The sequence below is a fragment of the Colossoma macropomum genome, unplaced genomic scaffold (genome assembly GCF_904425465.1).
Source record: "Colossoma macropomum unplaced genomic scaffold, Colossoma_macropomum, whole genome shotgun sequence".
In the NCBI taxonomy this organism is placed as follows: domain Eukaryota; kingdom Metazoa; phylum Chordata; class Actinopteri; order Characiformes; family Serrasalmidae; genus Colossoma; species Colossoma macropomum.
The window spans coordinates 29,175,230-29,200,559 of record NW_023494802.1 but is presented as its reverse complement, the minus strand read 5'-3'; the positions used below and the strand labels follow the sequence as shown (position 1 = coordinate 29,200,559).

Sequence of the window (25,330 nt, the reverse complement as noted above, 5' to 3'; positions counted from 1 at the left end):
TAAACAACATACAGGAATCTCCTCTGCTCTCACATACCTGATTCACTAAGTTTGAGCACAGAAATCACTTGCACTTGTAGCCATCCAGGATAGAAATGCGAGAACCCTGCTTTATTGAGCATAAATGTAGTCTTGGTTTATTTAGCCACACACACACATGCACAAAACACACAATCCAGCTTATCAAAATATTTACTTTTCATCTTTAACAAAATTACACAATATTAACATATTTATCACCACTGAAATGGTTTAACAAAAAATATAAAAAAGAACATGACAAAGTCAGATTGTAGAGTTAAGGCACAAGGCAAAGATTAATGTATTAACCATATTTACCAAAAACATCAACAGATGTGAAGCAGTGTGTTCAGGAGAATAAGTAGGCACTTCTAAAACATACTGCATAACTGTTGCAACACTGTTCCTGTAGTTTCCAACCCAGATTAACACCCTCACTTTAACATGTGTTTAACTGATCTATCCATGCTCCGCCCACAAAATTGTTGCGAGGTTGGATGAGCTTTACACAACTGCCAAACATCCCATTCAACCTGGTAAGAAACTGTAGTGCACATTATGCAGGGATTGTTTTCAGTTTAAAATAAATATACTGTGTTGATGAAACTGTATCTGTATCTAGCCCGAGTGTGACTTTTCAAATACATACATGATAAATATCATTAGGATAATACATGACATGAAACATGAACATAAAGACAAACTGTAAACTGTAGGCCTGTCACAATTATGACAATCGCCTGATAGTAATTAAACTGATGGCAATTATTTGTTATTAGCGTTTATACGCCTAGACTTGAAAAAAATGTATTGGGTGCATTTTTGTCTGTTGAGACAAATATACGTAAATAAAAGAAAGCAGAAAATGCATTTTTAAGACACGTCTTATATAAACAACAGAAAAGGTCAATGATATTTGTTTATTTGATGTTTGTTGACACCTTCAGCGGGCTGCGGTGAGTAATATTTGTTTATTTGTTAATAACACCTTTAGAGGGCGGCAGTGAGTAGTGTTTGTTTATTTGAGCTCTAGCTGTGCCTGTCTTCAGTTGAGAACAGCTAAGACACAAAATATCTAATCAGCCAATTTGCCACTTTAGGGTTCAGACTTAGCAGCAGCATACAATAAGCAGAACAGATAATTTAACTGTTAATCTCAAATACTTATATGGCAATTAAACAAAAGCTAAATTTAATGATTCTGACAGGCCTACTCTAAATTTCTTTCTCAATAAACACTGAGTTACCCACTGTAATTTCTGTAGGTTAGATGGGACTTTTGGCAATGTTCTGTAAAGCATGTCCAGTTGCTATGAAACAAGCAATTTTAATGACAGGTCAATTCAGTCAAGCTAAGAAAGGTATTACTCTAGTATTACAGTAAGGTCTGAGCTGGACTTAAACTTAGCAGGAAGGCAAAACAACTTATAATTTGTTACTGAACTCCTGTGTACAAAAATCTGAACAAAAAAAAATATATATATATAAAAAAGTGCATAATTTTTAAAACATTTACAGTGTATTTTTTCTTCATTGGCATCATTTGTGCTCGAGTATGACAGTCCTGAGTGATGTAAGGGGAGTGCAAACTTAATTTACAAAGACATACCTGTCATTTATTCACAGGCTTAAAGAACATGAATGGATTACTGGGGTGGTCTTAGCAGCACAGTGTAAAAGGAAAAACTCAGGATGATTCAAACATTCTCTCTGCTGCAGAATGTGACGGGTACATGCGTATCAAGACAGAATGTGTTTGTGTGTCTATGTAAACTTCTTGATGAAACGCAGTTTCAAGTATGCAATGCTCAGGAATATGATTATCATGCAGCCCAGCGCAACATGGTTCTGCCACATGCCCCATGTAGAGTAGTCAATGCCCTGCTCAGTCAGGAAATCCTCGCCTGTTGAACAACTGCATACAAAACAAATACTAAGGTCAATTTTTTAGCTTTTTGAGGTCAAAGAGTCCATATGTGCTTACGCACTTTAATCCCTCTCTTTCATAACTACATAAACAATATATTAGTTGCATGGTAATTACTGAATAATGTCTACGAGCAACAACGGTTCAGCCACAAGCGGTAGACCACTCAAACAATTATATGCTTCCAACTTTGTGGCAACAGTTTGGGGAAGGCCCTTTTCCTGTTCAAGCATGACTGTGTCCCTGTGCCTAAAGCGAGGTCCAAAAAGACATGGTTTGGTGTGGAGGAAAGCTTTACTAGAAAAGTGAAGGCTGCTGTAGTGGAGGAGGGGAGGTCAACTCATAAATGGTAATGGATTTGGAACAAGCTTACAGAGGTGTGATGGTCAGGTTTCCACATACCTTTGGCCATATAGTGTATACACACAGATGTATGTACGCGTTTAAACATCCCCAGTCAAATTACATATTTGGATGATTTTCTAAATGAAAGTAAGTCAACACATCCTCAACAGGGAGCAAATTTAAATAAGACATTCTCTGCACATTTAAGTGCACAATTTCTCTTTCTTTGCTGAGTTTAACAAATAAAAAAAGGAAAGATATTGGAAAATAAAATAAATAAAATATAAAAACATTATTGTTTTTCTTCATAATATGTCAATTTCGACAAATAAACAGTAATACTAGTAATAATTGTGCATTAAAATGTGCAGAGGATGTGTTAATACATTTTCACTTACAAAATCATTTAATTTCACTTAGGAAAACTTTTCACCAGCGTTGCCTAAACGTTTGCATACAACTGTATCTATATATGCACACACACATACACACACACACACACACACACACACACACACACACACACACATATATATATATATATATATATATATATATATATATATATTATTACATGCTGGTAGTTACATATATAAAACATCTAAAAACAAGCACAATACTTACACACTAATTTGTCCGGCTGTAGTGTTAAAATCAGTTTGATTGTTCGTAACAGTGTTACAGAACCTCTGCCCAACAAACTCGTTCACCTGGAGAGCCTGAATACATCATTCTCACAATTATTACCTTCATCATCATCATCCTAAACATATATGTGCATCAACAAGTGCAGATTAAGTCCCTAGCAACCAATAAAAATACAATGCATGACTGAACAAAGTAAACTAACATAATAGGTAACGAGCAAAACGACTCATATAGATCATTAGAAGAGATGATTGCTAACTTACCGTCAAACCATAACGAGGGATGCTCAGATACTTTAACCAGTTCAGCCAGTCAGCAATGCTGGGCAAATTTACTAGCAAGCCTGAGAAAATCTATACACAGACAGACGCAGACAGACACAGACATGCATATAAACAAACAAAAAAGTAATGAATAATTGATCTCGGGTTATTTGTGTGCCATGTGTGTGCATTAGTGAGTTTGTTAGGGCTGCAACTACTAAAGAATTTCATATTTAAATATTATACTGTATAGTATCTTTAATGTTTGAATATTTCAGATAACACTTTGACAAATTGACATAACCCTGCCATTAACATGTCAATGCAGATTTCACATGCAGAGTTGTCAGATTATATACAATAATATAACAGTGTCATGTTACTGTTACCTGTAATTTTAATGACGTTTGATGTCATGGTAGGTAACTAGATTATATTATACATGACATAAGATGTCATGAACAAATGTTAGTTATTCGACTGGCTTTATCATTTTTGAATATCCTAAATATTGAATTGCTCACATTTTATATAATGTTAAAATAATGAGGATGAGACAGAAAGAGATAAAGAACATGTGAGTGCGTGCGTGTTCTCACCATCATGAACACAAAGCTGATGGTCATGAAGATGTTGGCGATGGCCACCACATTCTGATCAGCAGAGATGGCCATTGTCATGGATGTTGCCGTGTAGGCAGTCATGGCAACAGATAACATGAAGAAAAAAAATGCTCCAGCATTTGCTTTGTACCCTGGAATGGGAAAAAAATGTATCTTGTAGGCATGTATAAGAACCCACTATAAACATTAAATTGCAAACATCGAGCTCATAAAATGTTTTGCAATATAATAACCTACAACATTCACCTTTCAGATAAAGAGCAAATATGTTGGACAGTGACTACAGATGGGGCTTTAACTATCTTTATATGCACACTTTTAACAAACATTAATCAAATATCTCAATGAACAAATACTTTTTCTCATTCAAAAAAAAATAAGTTAAAATTAATGTTTCAAATACATCCATATACGTAGTTGTAGTCAAAATTGTGAAAATAAGTGAATGCATCCTTTTCAGAGAACACATTTCTGCACTTTTTAATGTACAATTAATCTCTCAATTAACATTTTATATTTTCTTATATTTTTATCTTTGAGTATAAATTGTGTACTGAAATGCATCATGATGGATGTATTAACTTGCTTTCACTTTCACGAAACATGTTTGATTGGTGTTTTTCAAACTTTTGCATCCCTAACAATAATGTGTGTGTATGTGAATGGGTTGGTATCTACGTTGTGAGTGTGTGTGTTACCTATCATCCAGTAGGCCACACAGCTGAAGATGATCGCAGGGACGGTGCGCAGTGTGAGAATGTCAGAGAGAATCTTACTCAGGAAATACACAGACACTCTGTAGTAGCCACTAACATATTCATGCCTGTAGAGAGATACAGCACTTATCATCATTTTGTTACAACAACAACTGATTTAGATGTGCTTTCACCACTTTTGTAACTTTTTAAATATGTGTTTATTTCCTCTCTACTCACAGGAAGAGTTTGCGTTCCGTGATGAAAAGCTCAGCGGAGGACAGAGAGCTGAAACACTGATTAGTAATGATGAAGAACAGGGAGCCCATCCTGAAATTAGAGGCTGTGGTTTACACATGTTTATGCACACAAGACATTCATTCCAAAATGCTGCATATTTATTCGTAAACTATTTGGATATAAAGAGGCTGGAAAAAAATAACAGAAGATGTATAACAGAAAACACATTTCTATTTCTCTAATAATGGGGCGTTAATCATAATGTAGTTTTGGAATGACAATCCTTTCTTTATATCTTTCTTTCTGTATTTCTTCCTTGCTTTCTTTCTTTCATGTCAATTAAAGTCTTTAATGTTGTATTTTACTTTATTCTTGTGTTTTTAACCAGTTTAAGCTTTTTTGGGTTACTGAAAAGTGCCGACAAATGATTATTATTTTTATTATTATTATTATTATTATTATTTCAAATAGCACAAATGCCCCTGTTGTGTCTTTCTCACCTGTTTTGAATCCCTTCCGAGGTGCTTGGCACATTGAAAAAGATAGCACCAACAATCAGAGCTAAGAAAAGTGTGACTCCCATCTGGGAAAAGAATTCATTTATGAATCAGTACATCCAAACTGCAGAAGTTCACTACATTCTAACACCACAACATAATACCATATCAGAACACACTGCCATCGTCAGTGCTGTAGATTTATATTTCATTGGAATTTAATTAGATTTTCTTTTTCTTACAGTATAAATCCCAGAGCGTCCATCTACCACACATACACAATTATTGCTGTGTTTCTCAGAAAAGGAAATACAAACATACATATATAATCAGCCTCAATGATTTAATGTTATATTACCTACCAATCGATCCTGTTGTGCAAGAGAATGTTTATATACTACACCATAATATATAAAAAAAAACCTTCTGAACAATCTAACGGAGTGCATATATGGAATATTTGGAATGTTGGTAAACCTTCTGTGTGTCCAAAACAATAACTTTACAGGAGAAGGAAGTAACATCATTAACTTGTAATAGACGCTAATGTAACATTTTCTACAAGTAATTTTGGACCATTTTCTATTGGTCCGTTCATCATTTAATTTTGACACAAAGTCAAGGGAAAGCGCAGATCCCAAATATGCCAAAATGCGAAAAATGAAGAAAATGTTTTTTGTGACAGTGATAATATATACCTTGGTATAGCACACATAATGCTGTTTTTTCCATTTCTTTCTTGCTGTCTGCTATCTGTCTATCTCTGTCAGTCGATCTATTTATCTTATGACCTCTAGTGGGCACTGCTGATTAACAGCACCTCTGAAATGCATTTTTGGTCACTCAGTACTTTCACATACATGCAATATTATATAATCTTTTTTATAATCTTTAGTAGAAAATAACGAATATTTTGAAGAAAGCATACGACAACTTGCTTTCTTCTAAATTTCTGTCAAATATAGTGCACTGTAAGTGTTCCTCATGTAAGGCCAATACGTTAAAGAGGTGGTGCACCTTCACAATAACAATTTAATGACTACAAACTTAGAAACATACTTTACATTGGGTAAAAAACACAAAATCCAATGCCTTGAATTCTGTCAGTGAACACTTATGAAAATATATTTTTGTAGAAAAAAAAAATCTCAGTCAAGGGAGTTTGTACAATAGTCTGTGAATCTGTATAATTTATTGTCCTGCACAGTTAGCAGAAAACCTTAGGGAAAGCAACCGGAACTACTTTCATTGTGTTGCTTCAGTTTTTTAACTTTATAAAAACAGCTTCAGTAAGATTTGGTATTATCTTTATCAGCTAATAGCTTGACACTTGAGCTACAAATTGGGAGTCTTGTCTCCAATGAAAATCCATTTTTCATTTTTCATGATTAGGATATTTTAACTAAACATTTTACATATATGTGTCATATTTAAATGTGATATTGGTACCTTCCATCTTACAGCACTCTAGCAATTTTCTTTACAAACAGTCTAATTCCAGTTCATATCCTTATAAAAATTAGAGGAAGGGTTTAAATGTGTTTTGAAGATGGGCAGCTGACTTATTCACAGTATTTTTGAGACGGAACACCAAATGCAGCAGATAGAGACTTGAGAAACACTGGTGACATGGAGTATTGAACTGTATCGGTGTATTACGTGTATATCTCTCTCCGCCTCGCTTTAGGTCTGTAACTCACCTGAGCGAAGGAGGTCTGTGGGTTAAGCATGAGGTTACGGAAGGTCCTTTTCAGCACCCATTTGAACTGGTGGTTGAAGGAGGTCTTGTAGGTGATGGTGCGAGTTTTGGGCTTCTCGCTGTAGTTCCGGCCCTGCATGATCTTCTCCAGCTCTTCTTTGGTCTCTTTGTAGTAAGACCACTTTTTATACTCTTCCATCAGCCTCTGCTCGATGTTCTGGCGAGATGACGTGTACTGCTCCACATTCAGCTCTATAGGATGCACACAAAAAACAAAAATGATCACACCTAAGATGTGTGCGTGTATGTTTAACTATTAGGGATGTAAATCTCTGACTTTTCAATGGTTCAATTTGATTATGATTGTTTAGGAAATTAGTAAAAGCATCAAGAAATCTCAAATTTGCAACACAAATCAGTTCAATATGATTAATTTGGTGTAATTCAGAATTATTTTAAAAATACAATGAATACATAGATGTGACTGGAGGAACTATTAACACAGTAGGGGAGTACAGACAATTAAAACAATAAACCAACCTTTTTTTTAGATTTTGACATTTGGAAATAGTCAAAAGATTTATGAATACAATAATACAATACACAACAAATACAGTAATATGAATATTACTGTAATTTCTTATAAACAAGGCACTGTTGCATTTTTACACCCCTAATGGCTATGTGTGTGTGTGTGAGAGAGAGAGAGAGAGAGAGAGAGAGAGAGAGAGGGAGAGAGAGGGAGAGAGAGAGAGAGAGAGAGAGAAAGAGACCTTCTGTCTCTTCAAGTCTGTTTTGATTGACTGCAGAAAAGTCTCCATTAATGACGTCCAGGAAGAAGTCAGCAGGGTTGTTGTGAGGTTCACAGATGAATCCTGCAAAACAGAGTTATAATCAGATAATTTAGCAATGCTTTAATTATATGCGAAATGAAGTCTGCTTCTTATCTGCGAAGTTAAAAGCTACATTCTCAATTCAAATGAAGGTGTTGTTAAACGCCTGGTATGATTCTGTTTGTGACTTTACACTGTTTACAAGTTGGTAACTATTAATTATTTACAAGTTGATCACAAGCACTACTTCTCTTTCCTGACTGTGGCCAAATGAACTTGACATTATTGACAACCACCCCAAAGTCCTTTTTTAACAAATCTTATTTCTGCTGACTATAGGAAACAAGGATTTCATTATTTGATGAATTTCATTCCAAAATGTTGTATATTCAATAGCAAAATATTTCAATATAAAGAGGTTAAAGAATAACCGCTGGTGTATAATGTAAAAACATTTTAAATTCACTAATAAGGGTTGTTTAACCATAATACAGCTTTTATAGTTTTTACATGAACCAGCCAGGTGCTTTTTTAGATCATGATAATTAATATACAGAATACACACTAATAAACTGTTTTAGACCAAACCAGAATGATTTTCCATAAAACCATTTCAGGAACCCCTTCAAATGAGAGATTTTGAAGTACTTGAACTCACCTATTTCACTGAAGTAATCCAGTGCGCTCTGCGCAGGTCCATGGTAAACCTGTCTACCGCTAGCCAGAAGAGTCAAGCTGTCAAACAGTCGATATATAGAGTAACGTGGCTGGTGGATGGACAAGATAATGGTCCGACCATGATTCGACATCCTGCAGCAGAAGGCGTTTTATTGATTAGCTACGAATGCACCGCACGCACCGGGGGAAGAGTGAGCTTGTGCTTTTATACTCACACATGCACTTGTTTGTTTGTTGCAGATGTATGTGCATACCTCTTCAGCAATGACAGTACAGAATTAGCTGTGCTGGCGTCCAGTCCTGTTGTGGGTTCATCCAGAAAGAGAACAGAAGGATCGATGATGAGTTCCATTCCGATGTTGGTCCTCTTCCTCTCACCTCCTGAAATCCCTCGTATCAGTTGCGTGCCCACCTATCGTACAAACAGAGCCACAAGGAATCAAAAACCTACCCTATAACCAAGGGGTGTCCAAACATTTTGGAAAGAGGGCCACATTGGACCATATTAAAACACTGGAGCACCAGTCACTCATCAACAATATATTACACAGTGTCCTCCAAAAGTTTTAGAATGGCAAGGCTAATTCTTTCGTCTTTTCTGTACACTGAAGACATTTGTGTTTGAGATCAAAAGATGCAAAGGAGACAAAAGATCAAAATTTCAGCTTTTATTTCCTGATATTTCCACTTGACGAACAGCTTACAACCACACAATTTTTAGGTGAGCAAAAAAAAAAGTATAGGAACAGATAGTGGTAAAGTAAATGAAAGTAAAAAACACTTAATATTTTGTTGCAAATCCAATATGCAATAGCTGCATCAAGCAAAAACAAAAACACTGGCCTTGCCATTCCAATAATTTCAGAGGAGACTGTGCATAAATAATTCAACACAATTTACTCAATATGTGGAAAAGCAAACATTTAGAACAATTTATATTTACTGAAATACTAAATACAATTTGTTTTAGAGCAATAACTGTAAGAAAATTCTGCCTCAACTTCAACTTTAAAGTATTTAGGCCAGAGGTCTTAAAATCTGGACCGTGAATACATGTTCTGGTCCTGGATTTTGTAGTCACTGTTAGGTATGACACTAAATGGCCGATCTGTTACATTAACCATGCAAATTAGCTGATCATTGCCATGGTGTCTATATCTTGTATGCTAACGAACTGCTGCCACCATCAGGTGAACATAAACATTGCAATGCATTGGCCAGTGGACCACCTATAATGCATTCTATGGATAAGCCCACTATGCGAGCCCACTCAAAACTGTTCAGTGGCTGCGTTTGGCCCAGGGCCCGGACTTTGGACACCCCAGCTATAAACTCTGTACCTCTACATACTGCCTCAAAACAAAATTAACATTTACTTATTTCAGAAATCTTTCTTGTGTCAGAACAAACACGTCATCGTTAGCATCTAAGCATGTGTCCCTTGCTCATGAGCTGGCTACTTTAGCCCACGAGTAATTCCTCTTTTTGTGTTTTCCTTTTAGCTGATTGACACAGGAAGTCAGAGCATGTCCTACCCGTGAGTCAGCTACTTTAGTCAGTCCCAGCTCTTCAATCAGTTGTTGCACTTTTTCTTCTTTCTCCTTCTGACTGACTGACATTGGAAGCCTCAACGCTGCTGAGAAACGCAAGTTCTCCCTCACTGTTAGCGTTCCCATGACAACATCATCCTGCATGACACAGAGAACAGCACATAAAAAAACACACATACATGATTTAAAAAGGTGTAACATGCAAAAATCACAGGATCACAGAAAAAATATAAAAGATCATTTTAAAACAATATCTGGAGACTCTCTAACTCCACCTCAAGCCTTAACGTTAATATGCCTTTACATATGTAGTTTAATAACATATGTAGTTACATAATATTTGTAGTTTGATATGTATGAGAGTAAATGACCAGCACTGCTTTAGTGTGTTCATGTTCCTGCCACATTAATATATAATATTAATCCAGACTAATAATTCCCTTAGTCATGGTGGTCACGACCTTACATAGTTCAGTGTGAGGAACGCTTGCTTAGGCTGAGTAACAAGTGTCGTCGGAGGAGACACTTCCCTTTTAACACATTTTATGACTAATGACGAAGAGACACTTCCCCTTTCAGATAGTTTAAAGCACTGGAAAATCAGCAATCAGCATTCTTTTGAATAGAATGTGTAAGACATGACTGTGGTTTCTTAAACCTTCACAGAATGGCTGTGTGTGCAAGTACATGTGAGAAAGGAAGCAAGATGCTGAGTGAACACTGAATAGATGTGACACAGCCAGTAGGCACACAGGACAGTGGGGGTGTGTCTATGTGCGTAAATGTAATGCAATTTAAACAGACGTCTGAACTTTTGTGTGTGTATATTTGTATAAATGAATATGTAACATATTCAAGATAAATTTAGAATACATGGTACACTGGAAAATGTTACAAGGCACATGGAAAAACTCTCCTGCAGTAATTTGTACTTAATTTACACTGTTCCTCGCTGTTACTGGTTGGCAATTTTCCTAATGTAATTCTTAATACCACTATATTTTAAGCGTTCACTGAAGATGCTTTGTAGATGCTCATCTTATGTTTAACAATTGACTAAATATATATTAAAAGCAACCAAAAAGCAAAATATGTCTTAAAAGCAATAGAATCATATTCTAATAAATCTGAGGCTCATTTTTATGGCTAACCCTAACCTTAATCTCAACCCATAATCTAAACCTAATTCTAACCCTGCTGATAAGGTGCAAATGTATGGTAACAATTAAAGCATCTGTAAATAATCTGAAACCATTTTTTTTCAACACCTACTTCAATTCTGCTGCTGCCACAATCCCATGAGCCCACTCTACCTGGAACCTGTTATACTTTATCTAGTATATTCAGTGAAAATGGGACAGCACTTAAAAGCTACTCTTTCAAATAATTAAACATCATTTTGACAATGTATACTGTCGCTGTCCAAAGACAAACAAGTATCTCTAAGATAGTAAGTTTAAATGAGAAAGCAAAAACTTTCTTAACTTAATGTGAGTTAATGTAAAGAATTAAGAGACGGCAGAAATATATTTAGTCGAACAACAAACTATGTGCAGCCTTTCAGAAATGCCAAAAAACGATATAGGAAAATCTAGAAATGGTTAATAAATTACGTAACAAATAAATAAATAAATAAATACAAACAGGGCTAAAATACATATAAATGTGTGTGTCCACCAGGCTCTGTTTGCCTTCAGGGAGACTAGCTGGAGAATATAAAATAAGCATTATAATGATGCAGCTAATCACTGATTATTACTGTCTGTTTATAATCACGACAGACCTGATCCAGACAGACATCTATAGTTGCGTGGTTTTATGTGTGTGTGTGTGTGTGTGTGTGTGTACCTGTACTACATATCCAGACAGGCATTTGAAGTCGGGAGGTTGTGGTGCTCCATCTATCAGCACTTCTCCAGACAATCCTTTAGGGTCTTTCCTCGCCGCCAGTACGTCCAGAAACCTTAATTCAGTCAAAATTACAAGCTCTTTACCATGACAAAGCTATAATATCACCATATCGGCATGATAAAACTACTGTATAAACATACTGCAATCACAATAAAACCAACTACTGTGTTATAAACAATGCATAACCACACACGACACATCCAATACAACTAAACACTGAATAATACAGTACTCACAAACATTGCTGACAAACGTTACTAAGACAGGTACACAAACACTTACGATGATTTTCCACTCCCAGTTGCTCCTAATATGGCATTCATTCCAGGCCTCATAATCCCACTAGATGAAGAAAAAGAAAAAAAATATTCAGAAATGTTCTTAAGCATCACTGTCACAGATTTATTCACAACCATCCCCCTACACTGCAGACAGATTACGTGTTTGCCAGCAAAGCACAGAACTCCTAAGCTAGACCAGCAATTGAGCACTTTTGTTTTAGAAGATAATAATGGTATTAATTCTTAAATATACACATATATTTATAAATCTAAAAAGGTCCAGATACTGTTATGATTGAGTCACAAAACTACTGCTGATGCCGATACATAAATGTAACATTTAACTGGGTTAGCATCACAGAGAAACTTAACATCTGTTTCCTTGGTGTTACAAATGCTGTAAAATGAATAAAACATTGATATTTCAGCCCAGTAGCCCAGCATTGCTGAAATGTCCTGCTCTTCCAGAGTCATAAATACATCATCAAATATCGGTTTGAAATATATACTGAATTATCTGCTGATACCGATATGACTTTGACATTATTATGCATCCCTAACTTTAACCACTGGTAAACTTATTTCACAGAACGTTTCTTAAAATGGTGTTGGTCAGCTTGTGTTTATTGTTGGGATCATAAACCTAGAAGTGTACAAAAGCATTTTGACGGCAAACCCACAGACGTCTACAAACAAACAGCTGAAATGAAACAGCACTCAGCAACTTTTTAAAAAGTCACAGAACGTCCTGTTTAAAATAAATGACACATGGCTTGACATTTTGTTTTCCTGACACATTTTTAAGTACAACACAAATGTCCAAATACTTTTTGGGGCCACTGTATGTATTTCAGTCACACTGTCAATGACTACATCCTGACAAAGCTTTATTCTCAGTCATGGCTTGTGTCATAGCTATTGCGCAAGGTAATTTATTTCAAGCTAAATATGTCCCATAGTCCCCCCAGCAATCCACTCTATTCACCTTCGTCATGGTAACACAAACTTGCTTACTTGCATTGAGGCTGGCTATTGCTCACATTATTGCTTATTGCTAGGTCATGATATTGCTTAATGCATTCTCATGAACTTCCCAAACACCCCCTCCACACACAAATTGTCATAACTGCCTGACTGTGGCAGGTCAAACATAAATATATTTCAGCAGAGCAATACACCATAAACACGAGTGTCAGACTGCTCGCATTTGAACTCTCACACACACCTGTTTCTCTTACACGCACAAGTTAATCATTTCTGTCCTTTCGGTCAATAAACTTACAGAGGATCCCTTTGTGTCCCAAACAAAGTCCCAATGTCCTTTATGATATCCTTCCCTTCTCTTATTTTTACTAAAAGACATTCTAAAAAAAGAGATGTAGCAAATATAACTGTCACCGCAAGAAATGGGGGGAGCAGAGGGGGCTGTATGTAAGTATTTAAGTATTCAGTATAATAAAACTGCTATAAAACAAATACGTCCTATTTTATGCACTGTTTAAGTTAATGCTGCATTTCCATTACAGCGAGTGGAATCGTGTCTCTCGTCAGCTGTTGGCCATTTTGGAGATGTGCCGCTAAAGCAAGTTTACAAGCATTGAAATATGTGCAGAGGCTATTACCGAGCCCTCTAGCAGTCTAAAAACAATAATGTGTGCGCTTATATATATGTATGTATATATATATTACATGACTGGCATTCATTCAGTGAATGAATTCAGCTTTCAAGCCTTATGTCCAAAAAACTGATGTGCTGGTCTTCTTGAACAAAAAGAAATATGAATATAAATGGAGCTTCATTTCTAGAAAATAATCCCATTTAGATGACAATTTAATATTCTTAGCACCACAACTTAAAACACCTTCCTGCATCGCTGACAAAAGTGGTTAAATTAGACTGATTAATTGATTAATTTGTAATCTAAGATCATATCTTGGTGAACGTGGGCAATGGCTCAAAACTATCTAAATATATAGAATAAAGAGATTTTGCTATTCTAATATTAGCATTTTTAACTGTAAACCTTTGTGCCATTTAGCACAAAGGTGTGCGTGTTTGCCGTCTCTTATCTAACGCTGAGAGGTGAAGAGTCAAGGCCATGGCACGTTTTTATTGGCTTAAACTGTCTAAATCATTTATCCTGACTTGCACTTTGGAAATGTTTTTTAAACTTTTACTCTCACTTAGGTATTGAGCCAAACCTTTTTTATATTGATGTTTTTACAGCTTCACTGTCTCTTTCATACACAGATCACATGAGAATTTCAGTTTCCATTGTTCTAGCCTCTCTTTCATCTCAGCGACAAATGTGTATGTGTGTGTATGTAACAGCAGGAATGGTGCGCAAGTACAGGTGTGTGTGCTTGTGTGTCTGTTCCATGTGCTTGTTTGAATGAACAAAGCGTGTTTAGAACTGAATACATGTGTGTGCCTCTATGCTGGAATAAACATCCATGTGGGAAACGTCCCAATACTTGCATGTTTTTTCCTTTGTGTTTAATTGTGTAATAGTGTTTGATTTGGTTTATGTAACCCCCCACCTCTCTCTCTCTCTCTCTCTCTCTCTCTCTCTGTACATCGGTTGGGGGTTGCTCTCCTTCTAATCATTGTAGACCTGCACACTTCCTTCCCTTCATTCACTCACATCCTTTTCCACAGGGCCTCCTTCATTAAAAGCCACTGACTGCAGATCAGACCAAAAACCTTCATTTTTGCCCATGTACACATCCACGTTTTCAAACACCTGGGCTAGGCCTACTAGGGGCTGGACAGTATTGTTATGTACTACTGGCCTTTTGCAGCACTGATATCACTGTAGGCTGCAAAATGCAAATGACCAATCCTAGGCTTGTGCAAGCAACAAAGTTATCCAGGTAACTGTGTGGAAAATAACTGCAACTGGTGGGTGAACTGTCAAAAGGTGTACTGACATTTATATTTTTATTAATTCAATAACAATAACAGCAACACTTTATCACCCTGAAATTTTGAGGCGGTCAGAAAATCGGATGCTGGAGCAAACACAGTGATAGTGTGTGAGTTGAAGCTTAATCTTTGCGCAATAAAAGAATGCAATAAAAAGATAATTCAGTAAAAGTTGTGACTGTAGTATACTGTCATCTTTAATTTTGCCACAAAAATGAAATCACCATCTGAACCTGCTTAGCTTGTCCTGATGCCTTCTTCTCTGAAGCCATTTTTCGTGTTTGAAGTGGCTCATTTGGCCTGATGTACGAGAGCTGAGACACATTTTACTTGTAGGTTTCCCGAGACTTGAAGCTATTTAGTCTGATGTCTGAAAACTGAGGCTGCAGTCAAAGGATGCCCAAAAATGTACATAATATTCTATAGATGGATTTCTATACAGGTATGGTATCTTCCTGCAGCACCGTTCAACCTGCGCAGCTGAACAGCTGCATTTCTGCAACAAGCTCAGCAATACAATAAATGCATTAATGTAGGATATGAATTCACCCAATGTTGTTCAAGTTCATGTGTGAAAATACTAGTGTCATGCTATGCTTTGCATTCAATAAATCAATAAATGAACAAACGATTGGTTTTTAAATGAGTTTTTCCTATCACTGAGAGCTGTTACCATGGTAACTCGGCTAACCGTTACCATGCACAGGCCTAACCATTCCCTTAACTTATTTCAGCTAACACTAGCCCTCCATACTTGTAAAACACATTCAGATTCTACAATCTTATTGGCTGAACCACATTTGAAGCTGTGAGCGAAATACTTGCTATATACACATGACTGTCACCACACATTAGTTCTGTATTAATAAACTAATGTGCTATTTATGCAATAATATTTGCTTGGCAACCACAGCCTAATGTTAGCTAGTCTCTCAAGCCAGACTTCTGCCTATGGTCAGAGAATCTTGTGTGTGACGTGGCCACAAACCGCCTACTTTGACAGGAACTGGCACTCAACCAACTTTTTTTTTTTGTGTGACTTGCAGGGGCAGGTGACTTTTAAAATGAAGCTCCATCAAAAACACGCCCACAGGAAACAACGTGGTATGCAGCAGCAAACATGCAAGGACACTGCTGTGATAACTGTCAAACAAAATGCTGAGAAAATTTTTAAGATGCTGTTAACTTCACACACGTTTTCAGTCCAGTAAATATATATTTCACCAAAAGACTCATGACAGATTTCCCACTGGACAGATTAAAACCGATGAGATGGATATGCAGATAGCCAATCATAATGTAATAGATATTAGATGGTCTGTACCATCTTGAGGCTGAGACCTGGGCTGAATCTCAAATGACTCCTTATCTTCCATACAGGGCACAGCATAGGTCAGGAAACTGGCTTCTACACCCAAATAGCGCACTAAATGTCAAGACAGGGAGTCAAGCAGCATGTAGCTGAACCTTTTTGGCTTTCTATTCCATATATCATGCACTGTGTGGGAGTACAGTTTGTTATTTCATGACCTACATAGTGCACAACACAGGAAGTAGGGAGCTATTTGAGATTCAGCCTAACTGTTAACTAACTATGTTGTTGGTGAAAGAACTGTATATTGTGATTATTATTAATAATATATGTGATCATTTATTGAATATTGGTGTATCTAAATATATTGTATTTTTGTTGCCAATTTATAAGACCAGTAATTTTCTTATTGCAATAAAAACTACATCCCTTAGTCATGGTTACACACATTGCTGACTCATGTTGAGGCTGACTGCTCACATTAATGCTTACTGCTGAGTCATTATACTGTGTGCTGAGAGACAACTCACAGTTTCACATCTGTGTTTCTGTGTAAAGAAACACTGCAACAGCAAAAGTAAACTATTTTGATGAAAATAATACATGCTACTGATTCAAAATTCACACAGGCCTAGCTTGTACAATGATCTGAGGCCAGTCTCCTAAATAACATCAATTACTCTCAGACGCTGTCTTTTAAATACACAATGCTGAACCCTTGTTTTGACACAGGTAAAGTTTGGTCTGCATTATTTTGATCAACATGATTTGTTTTATCATGCAAATGTGATCATGGATCACCAGAACACCTGCAGAAAGGTCAGAGATTGGTCAGGATTTTCACAGCAAACACAAACAAACCCTGCAATTAGTTAAAGGGCTCATTTGCATATCGCAGCCTTCTGCAATATAAGTATTACAAAGGCCAATATTGAGAGAACGATTAATAAATGATCTATGATTAGATCTTGCTACCAACACCCTCATCTTGGCTGTTACATCAGACAAGGGAAAACTGGCATCAGATCACAGCACAAACTTGACTTCCACCAACACCATGGAAGGTTCACGTTAAGTTGTGATACGGAAACAAAGGTGTGGTCTGCATTATGTGGCCAACTGCCTCGCGTCACTGACGAACTTTAAGTTGACTGCCCTGGCTATCAATTACAGAGCTTGTACTTGAAGAAGCACCTAGTGTAGGGTTTCATGTGACATAAAGCTTTAAGCCAGTCCCCTTTTCAGCCTCTTATACCACAGTGATGACAAAAACAGATGCATGCTGGACTTGTCACTACTTATACTTGTCACAAGTCCAGAGATGATAGACTAAGCTGTTTAAATCTAAGCATATTATTTTGTTAATGATATTAAGATTTTTTAATATTTGTCATCTACCAAAATGATTCAGTTACTGCCATGAAACTATTACATAATTTATGTAGTAATGAGAGTGAAGTGTGTGTCCATTTGTGGGCTCCAGCACTGAAAAAGGTGGTGCATTAAATTAACTGTGTACATTACCACATTGCTAAAACATATTATATTAACAAAATTTTGTCTGTCAGTTTGCTTACTTTTATTTAGTGTAGAGGCATAAATAATGCGCACATCTTTAGACATACAGGGCCATTTTATATCATTGTATAGGACTAATCAGAGGCAGACAGGACTCACTTGATGTCAATGAGGATGTCTTTGTGGGTGACCTTCCTTTTACACAGCCAGCCACTCTTCATTTCCACGGCATAGTGGATCTTATGGAAGCTAACAGTAGCCCCACGACGAGAGGATGAGGAGGAGGAAGAGGAGGCGCTCAGCTCAAGCTTTCCGTTCCCGGAACTCCCCACATTGGGGAGGTGAATGCTCTGTTCCGACATCCTGCAAAACCATGGAAAAACAAACCCTTGAAAACAAGGTTTGGCACATTTCTTGTGTGATCAATCCTGCTCACATCTCCAACACTTCAACCAAACAACCTCCTCTTGCCAAAACCGTGACATTATACAGAAATTTTCCATTCAACATTCTCCCCACTTTCAATGTGACAAAGAAGCAAATAAACATAAACAAGCATGAGGTCCAAAAATTCCTCAAGTACTGAGAGTTCCCTATCTAAGTGAAGTGGACCTTGGTACATCCAGCATGAATGAGCATAGAGGCTGAGGTATTGTTAGTGCTGTTCCTTTTTTTTGTAAGACTTTAGATATAAAGTACAATGCCAAAGCTGAAAAGTGAGACCTGTGAAGAACAATTATTAAAATAAAAAAAAATGTCTCCTCAAAATATTGACTCCTCATTTCTTGTTCAATCCTGTTTACTAGCGTACAGCCTTTTTGCACAGAGTGTCCTCAGAAAGTGCATTTCCTCAGTTCTAAGTATATTTTAGTGTACTGTAAATGATCATGTATTTTTGTGAGGAAATCAATCATACAGTATTACTGTTTGCTGCCTTGCTGGTGCTCAAACCTCTCATTTTCGAGCTTTAGCAAAAACAAGCCTAACAAACTTCTGATAGATGCTGAATGTATTAAGTTCCACTGCAGTTATAAGTTAACGGATTTTTTTCCAAAATTTCTGTATAATTAAATCATTAAGATATGTAAGTAAACAAAGTCATTCAGAGTGTTTTGATGTAAAATGTGCCACTCTAGATAAAGTGATGGGAACCAGACGTCTGAAGCTTTTCCTGGCTCTCACGTCTCCCTCACAGAAAGTTATGGAATGGCTGCCTGATGCCCGAGACACTGTGTTACAACAGTCTGACGATCCTGTGGGGTCTGAAAACGTATCTTTTTAAATATTTTGTCCTAAAACTGGTTCCTCTTGCTACCTCTGTAACGAAATCTGGAAATTGTCTTTACAGTGAACCACTTTACATCAAACCGCTCTGAACGACTTTGTTTACATCTCAGCGTTTGAATTACGCAGAAATTCAGAAAAAAATCAGCGGAATTTCCCTTTTAGTATTTGGAAGGTTGTGGAACTGATAGTTTTGCACTCATGTTGGTTTTGTTAGTTAGTTTCATTTCTATTTTGGTCACTAATTCATTAGCGTAAAAAAAACACTCTTTGACCTTAGCACTGTTTTTCGTTACTGTACTCACCGCCAACCGCCACCGGTCCACTCTCTCATTTTAAACTATAGCTTAGCTAGCTAACACTGCAGGCTAACACCCCCACACTCACTGACTGAAGGCAGTTAAAAAGGCTTCATTCGTGCTCAAAAAGCTAACACACACAGTCTACCTTGCAGGCTTAGCTTAAGAGAGGCTACAAACCCTCTCTCTCTCTATATCTCTGTCTCTGTCTCTATCTCTCTATCTTTGTCTCTCTCTCTCTCTCGGCGAAATCTGAATGACGGTTATTCGTAACGTTACTCGCCGCTTGTGATATTAACATCATTTAAAAGTAACTAAGTTAAACGTTTTCTTTTTACGTCAAAAACTGTATAAGTATACTGATACTGTCCAGTGACTTACGCTGCAGAGGTGAGTGCCGCGGTTCCCTCGTCTCCTTCCCTCAGATGAACGGCGTGTGAAGGCTGTGAGAGATGCTGAGTTCTGTTTTCCCACCCGTATTCCGACAAGCAGCGGGTCTGAACTATCAGCCAATCACAACGCAGTGGAGGCGGGGCTTTCCTGAATACGAGTGGGGAATGACATAAGTAACCCACCGCAGTTAGACTGCTGCACTAGGCGAAAGTGCAGGCACGTGGCCCTCGTAGGACTGATGTGCGTGTTTTTTACACTATAACTGCACACTCACTGAGCTCTTTATTAGATACACCTACCGTGTACCTACATTTACTGCCCACTCTATCAGCTCCACTTACCATATAGGTGCAATTTGTAGTTCTACAATTACAGACTGTAGTCCATCTGTTTCCATGCATACATTGTTGGCCTCCATTCACCCTGTTCTTCGATGATCAGGACCCCCACAGAGCAGGTATTATTTGAATGGTGGTTCATTCTCAGCACTGGTACATGTGATGCCCTGGTACGAATGGATCAGGCACAGCAGTGCTGCTGGAGTTATTAAACACTGGGTCCACTCACTGTCCACTCCTACCTTGTTGGGCCTCCTTATAGATGTGAAGTCAGAGACAGTATCTCATCTGTTGCTGGCACAGTTTGTGTTGGTCATCCTCTAGTCCTTCATCAGTGGTCACAGGACGCTGCCCACAGGACGCTGTTGGCTGGATGTTTTTGGTTGGTGGACTATTCTCAGTCCAGCAGTGACACTGAAGTGTTCAAAAACTCCAGCAGCACTGCTGTGTCTGATCCACTCGTACCAGCACAACACACACTAACACGCCACCACCACGTCAGTGTCACTGCAGTGCTGAGAATGACCCACCAACTAAATAATACCTGCTCTGTGGTGGTCCTGTGGGGGTCCTGACCATTGAAAAACAGGGTAAAAGGGGGCTAACAAAGTATGCAGAGAAACAGATGGACTACAGTCTGTAATTGTAGAACTACAAAGTGCACCTATATAGTAAGTGGAGCTGATAAAATGGACAATGAGTGTAGAAACACGGAGAAGGTTTTAATGTTATGGCTGATCAGTTGACGAGTATTGTCATGTTCAGCTACAGAATCGTACATAACCTGTTACAAAATACACTCTTATGAAACAGGAGTTAATAGTGGGCAATCAAGATGATAACTCTGTTTTATTGTTCTTCCCTGGCAGGTCATCCAGTGGCCCTTACACAACGCCCGCTACACTGAGTGAGGGCAGATTTGTGTTTACTGAGCTCTGCAGTCCACACGGACTCTGCTCCCATAAACCTTATCAGCTTCATCTCAGTACACCCTCATACACTCCAGGTGAGCAGTAGCGAGGGGGCCGCCAGAGAAAGGCACGTGTGGGTAAGTATGTTGGTGAAGACTGATATAAAAGATAATCAGCATTTTCCATGCGCACGGTGGGGGTTACACAAAGCAGGATTTCACAGCAGGCTGGATAACTTCAAAGGGAAATTCCACCGGTTTTCAAAATGTCTGCATAATTCAATCGGAAATATGTAAACAAGTCATTCACACTGGTTTGGTGCAAAATTCTCCATTCCACAGAAACTCTTCGAGTCAGAATTGTTCACAGTGATGGTGGATGTCCACCTCTAAAAGCTCCCTCACAGAGAGTTATTTTGTGAAATGGTTATGATTATGCTGCTTGATGTCTGAAAAATTGTTTTATGATTATTTTGAGATTAAATTTTGTCTGAAGCCAAAATGTATTTTTAAAAAGATCCTTTTGTGGCGGAGGGGTACATGTAGGATGTTGTAAGGAAAAAATCATCCCCAAAGAAAATTTCTTTTTTCTGACTTAACACTATTGTATCATCACCAACATTACTTATAAACACTCAGAAGACACATGTAGGTTCACTGGTTGCCTTAGATAGTAAATAAAATGGCTATATTTATGTAGCCATTTTATTTATTATATATAAATATATAGATCACTATATATAGACCACTCCATATGAGTTTGGTCACATCTCAGCCACTGAAGTATGTACAAATATTGAAAAATCTGTGGATAAAGTGGTCAAGTTGAAGTGATCATTTGACAAAAATCTAATTGTACCGTTTTCTCCTTACCCCAAATGTAGACGATCAATCAAGACATGTTTAGTATCTGAAATCTGCTTTTATACATGACTGTACATCATACAGTGTCCGAAAGCACCTACAGCAAGTCTGTTTTAGATGATTTAAACAGCTCAGCCTATGCTAATTGGTGGATATAAACCTCCAGTGCTTGTTAGCTACATTAGCCTCTTAATTCCAGCACAAAAGTAAAGAAGCAAACTTGTCCTGATTGACTGTCTACATTTGGGGAAGGGGACAATTGTGTAAAATAGTTTTTTCACCAAACTATCACTTTAAACTTAAAGGTTTCTCAAGGTTTCTTCCTCTTGCTCTTAGGGGGTTTTTTCCTTGCCACTGTCACCCTTGTCTTGCTCATGGGGGATTGGATCCAGATATTCTGTAAAGCTGCACATATAAATAAACTTTGACTTGACAAATTTATTTTTATCCCTCAGAATTAAATAGGCTTTTTGTAGCTGTGCCTTTAAGACTTGTATATGTAAATGAGCTTTGTTCTGATTGGCTGTCCTGTATTGCGCCTCATTCAAAAAGCAGTCCAGGCTGAAACGCTCCTTATAACTTCAGCATGAGTGAAAGGGGGCTAATCTGCTGTAAGATGGATAGCCAGATACATCTATTTGCTGCTCAGAAGCTTCCTCTGATAGGTCCAAGAGCTGTTTATGGTCCCAAATCCCAAACTTAATCCAGGGTTAGATTGAACAATGTTAAAAGTTAGCTGGTTAAGCAAGAAACCCTGCTTTGTGAGACAGACACCAGCAGTGTGATACATCCCTCAATGTACTGTTGTGATGAATCACCTTAACACTGTACAATACAAAACAAGGGGAATTCCACTGATTTTTCAAAATTTCACTGAGTCAAATACTAAGATGTAAAGAAAGTAATTCAGAGTGATTTAATGTGAAATGCTCTGTTCTAGGGAAACGTACAAAGTCAGAATTGTTTACAGTGGTGATGATAGGAACCAGACGTCTGAAGAGTTAAATGCCTCTTAAAGCCACATCACAGAAAGTTATTACATAAAATGGTTTTAAATACGCTGCCTGATTCCCAAGACACTGTTCTCTGATAGTTTTCAGATAGTCTTTTGGGCTACAATGTACCTTTTAGAGAAATACATATAGGGTGTTATAAGGCAAAAGTAGTCTGCAAAGAAAACTTCCTTTTTATAAATATATAAATAATATATATATATATAAAATATATATATATATATATAAACATGTTCAGCTACAGAATCCTACATGACTTGTTACAGAATATGTCCTTATGACACAGGAGTTAATAGTAGGCAATTAAGATGATATCTCTGTTTTATTGTTCTTCCCTGGAAGGTCATGACTCCATGACAGAGAACAAGTTCAGGTTTGTGTTTATTTGTAGACTAAGGCTGCAGATGGCTAATAAACTACCTAGCTAACTAGCAGTCATATGTCTATATGTTTGCCCTGTGATGGACTGGCAGCCTCTCCAGGGTGTTTCCTGCCCTCTGCCCAGTGACCACTGGGATAGGCTCCAGCACCTCCCGTGACCCAGGAGGATAAGTGGCACAGATAATGTGTGTGTGTGTGTGTGTGTGTGTGTGTGTGTGTATTTGATATCCCTCTGGAGTTGCCCATATAGAAATAAATATGTTCCAAATGTATTTTTGCAATGTATGAAAATGGTCAAAAAATGTATTTGTTAAATATATTTTTGAAATGCATTTATTTGTATTTGTTATATTTTTTCAGTTGTATGTAGTCTCAAGTTTACAGATATAACCAAATGGTACTGACTTCTGTGTTTTGCTTTGTATGCCTTGCACGTATACAGTAAGATGTATGTATGAATATTTCAAATAAGCAAAATATCGAATCATAACTGTATTTCCACAGTGTATCAATACCTACAACACTTGCTATCTTCTGCCATGTTACAGATTAATTGGCTAAAATTTAAATGAAAATACTGGGATACAAATTTATTTCAAAAGGTATCCAAACAACAAAGTGCAACAGACAAATGTATTTAATAAATACATTTACATACATTTATTTTTGTATGGTACATTTCTAGGTGTAATATTTCCCCATACATTTTAAAATAAAAGTATTTTAAAATATATTTGGTTAATATGGAAATACATTCTTAAATACATTATAGTGTTTAGAATGTATGTCAGTATGGACTGCAATGTATTTGTAAAATACATGTCCATATATTTTTTTCCCTTATGGGTGGTTAAGCTACACATCCATTTCATTTGATTCAGAACAAAGGATGACAAGCTCGAAAAAAAAACAATAAAATAGTAATTTCTTTCTGCTCTTGCTGCATAAGTGAGTATTTGCAGCATGTAAACAAAGAACAAACCCTGCTAATATGGCAGAATGATCCCATAATGCAGCATGAGGTGACGGTCATGGTGGTGTGGGAGTCTGTGGTTCTAGTGGGCTGGTCTAGTCAAAAGTCTAGGCCTTGGATTTGCTCTGGCCAAGTATATGGCTGGGTCCTCGGCCTATATCTAGCCCACACACTGTAAAGTAAGTAGAAGTAATGAATGTGGCCCAAATCTGGCCCAACTACATTGTCGGTCCACAACGTTTACGCCAAAGTTGGCCCACAAAAATAGACACGAGGCAAAACCATATGAAGCTGTCTGGCATCTGGCCCTATTCTGGCTCACATGCCTAACATCTACCCTGTAGTCAACCAAACAATCATGAAGGAAAGCCAGAATCGGCCCAAAACTGTCTGCTATCTGGTATGCCGTATCTGGTGAGATCATGTTATGAGTTGTGCATATATTGTTAAATAAGCTAATTCATATAATAATGTCAAAACTACCATAAAACAATGTCTCAAGCATCATGCAGCGTATTCATAACTATTTCATGTGATGACCATTAGAGGGAGGAAACACTTCAGATATCTGGTTTCCCATGTCCACCAATGTAAAGAAGTCATTGTTTATCCACAATGCAGCATTTCACCTTAAATCATTCTTAATGACTTTGTTTACACATTAATAATGAATGATGCAGAATTTTTTTTTGGTGGAATTCCCCTCATTCTCAAAAACTCAAAAGTATCTGCCCACCCCGACTTATTACATCATTCTAAAACTATCTTGTCTAGCTGGATCACACAGTGAATTGGGCTTATAAATCATTCTAATCAAGCCTGTGGATGCATGTAGACACTTTAACAGTATCGTAAAACCATATTTTGATATAACAAGGTTCTCAGCAGCCTCTCACACACTCACTCCT

At 37.3% G+C, this 25,330-nt stretch overlaps 1 protein-coding gene across 1 annotated transcript; it reads right to left on the bottom strand.

Moving 5' to 3' along the window:
- Positions 1 to 110: 110 nt before the first annotated feature.
- Positions 111 to 20,115, bottom strand: abcg2a (ATP-binding cassette, sub-family G (WHITE), member 2a). The gene is made up of 16 exons (XM_036592123.1): positions 19,932 to 20,115; positions 18,127 to 18,330; positions 12,213 to 12,272; positions 11,868 to 11,982; positions 10,005 to 10,157; positions 8,724 to 8,881; positions 8,450 to 8,601; positions 7,732 to 7,833; positions 6,960 to 7,210; positions 5,263 to 5,345; positions 4,763 to 4,852; positions 4,526 to 4,650; positions 3,804 to 3,958; positions 3,205 to 3,294; positions 2,918 to 3,012; positions 111 to 1,936 (listed from the first exon to the last, which is right to left on the bottom strand). The coding sequence occupies exons 2-16, from the start codon at positions 18,327 to 18,329 to the stop codon at positions 1,786 to 1,788; spliced, it is 1,983 nt and encodes a 660-aa protein (XP_036448016.1). The 5' UTR covers position 18,330; positions 19,932 to 20,115; the 3' UTR covers positions 111 to 1,785.
- Between the last annotated feature and the right edge of the window lie 5,215 nt (positions 20,116 to 25,330).

Excerpts from the sequence above, each read along its gene's own strand:
- abcg2a (XM_036592123.1), bottom strand. The coding sequence starts at position 18,329 with ATGTCGGAACAGAGCATTCACCTCCCCAATGTGGGGAGTTCCGGGAAC. Across the intron at positions 8,602-8,723 it reads GTACTGTCATTGCTGAAGAG|GATGTCGAATCATGGTCGGA; the intron begins GTATGCACATAC and ends CTTCTGCTGCAG. Across the intron at positions 1,937-2,917 it reads ACAGCCGGACAAATTAGTGT|TTGTTCAACAGGCGAGGATT; the intron begins GTAAGTATTGTG and ends TTTTGTATGCAG.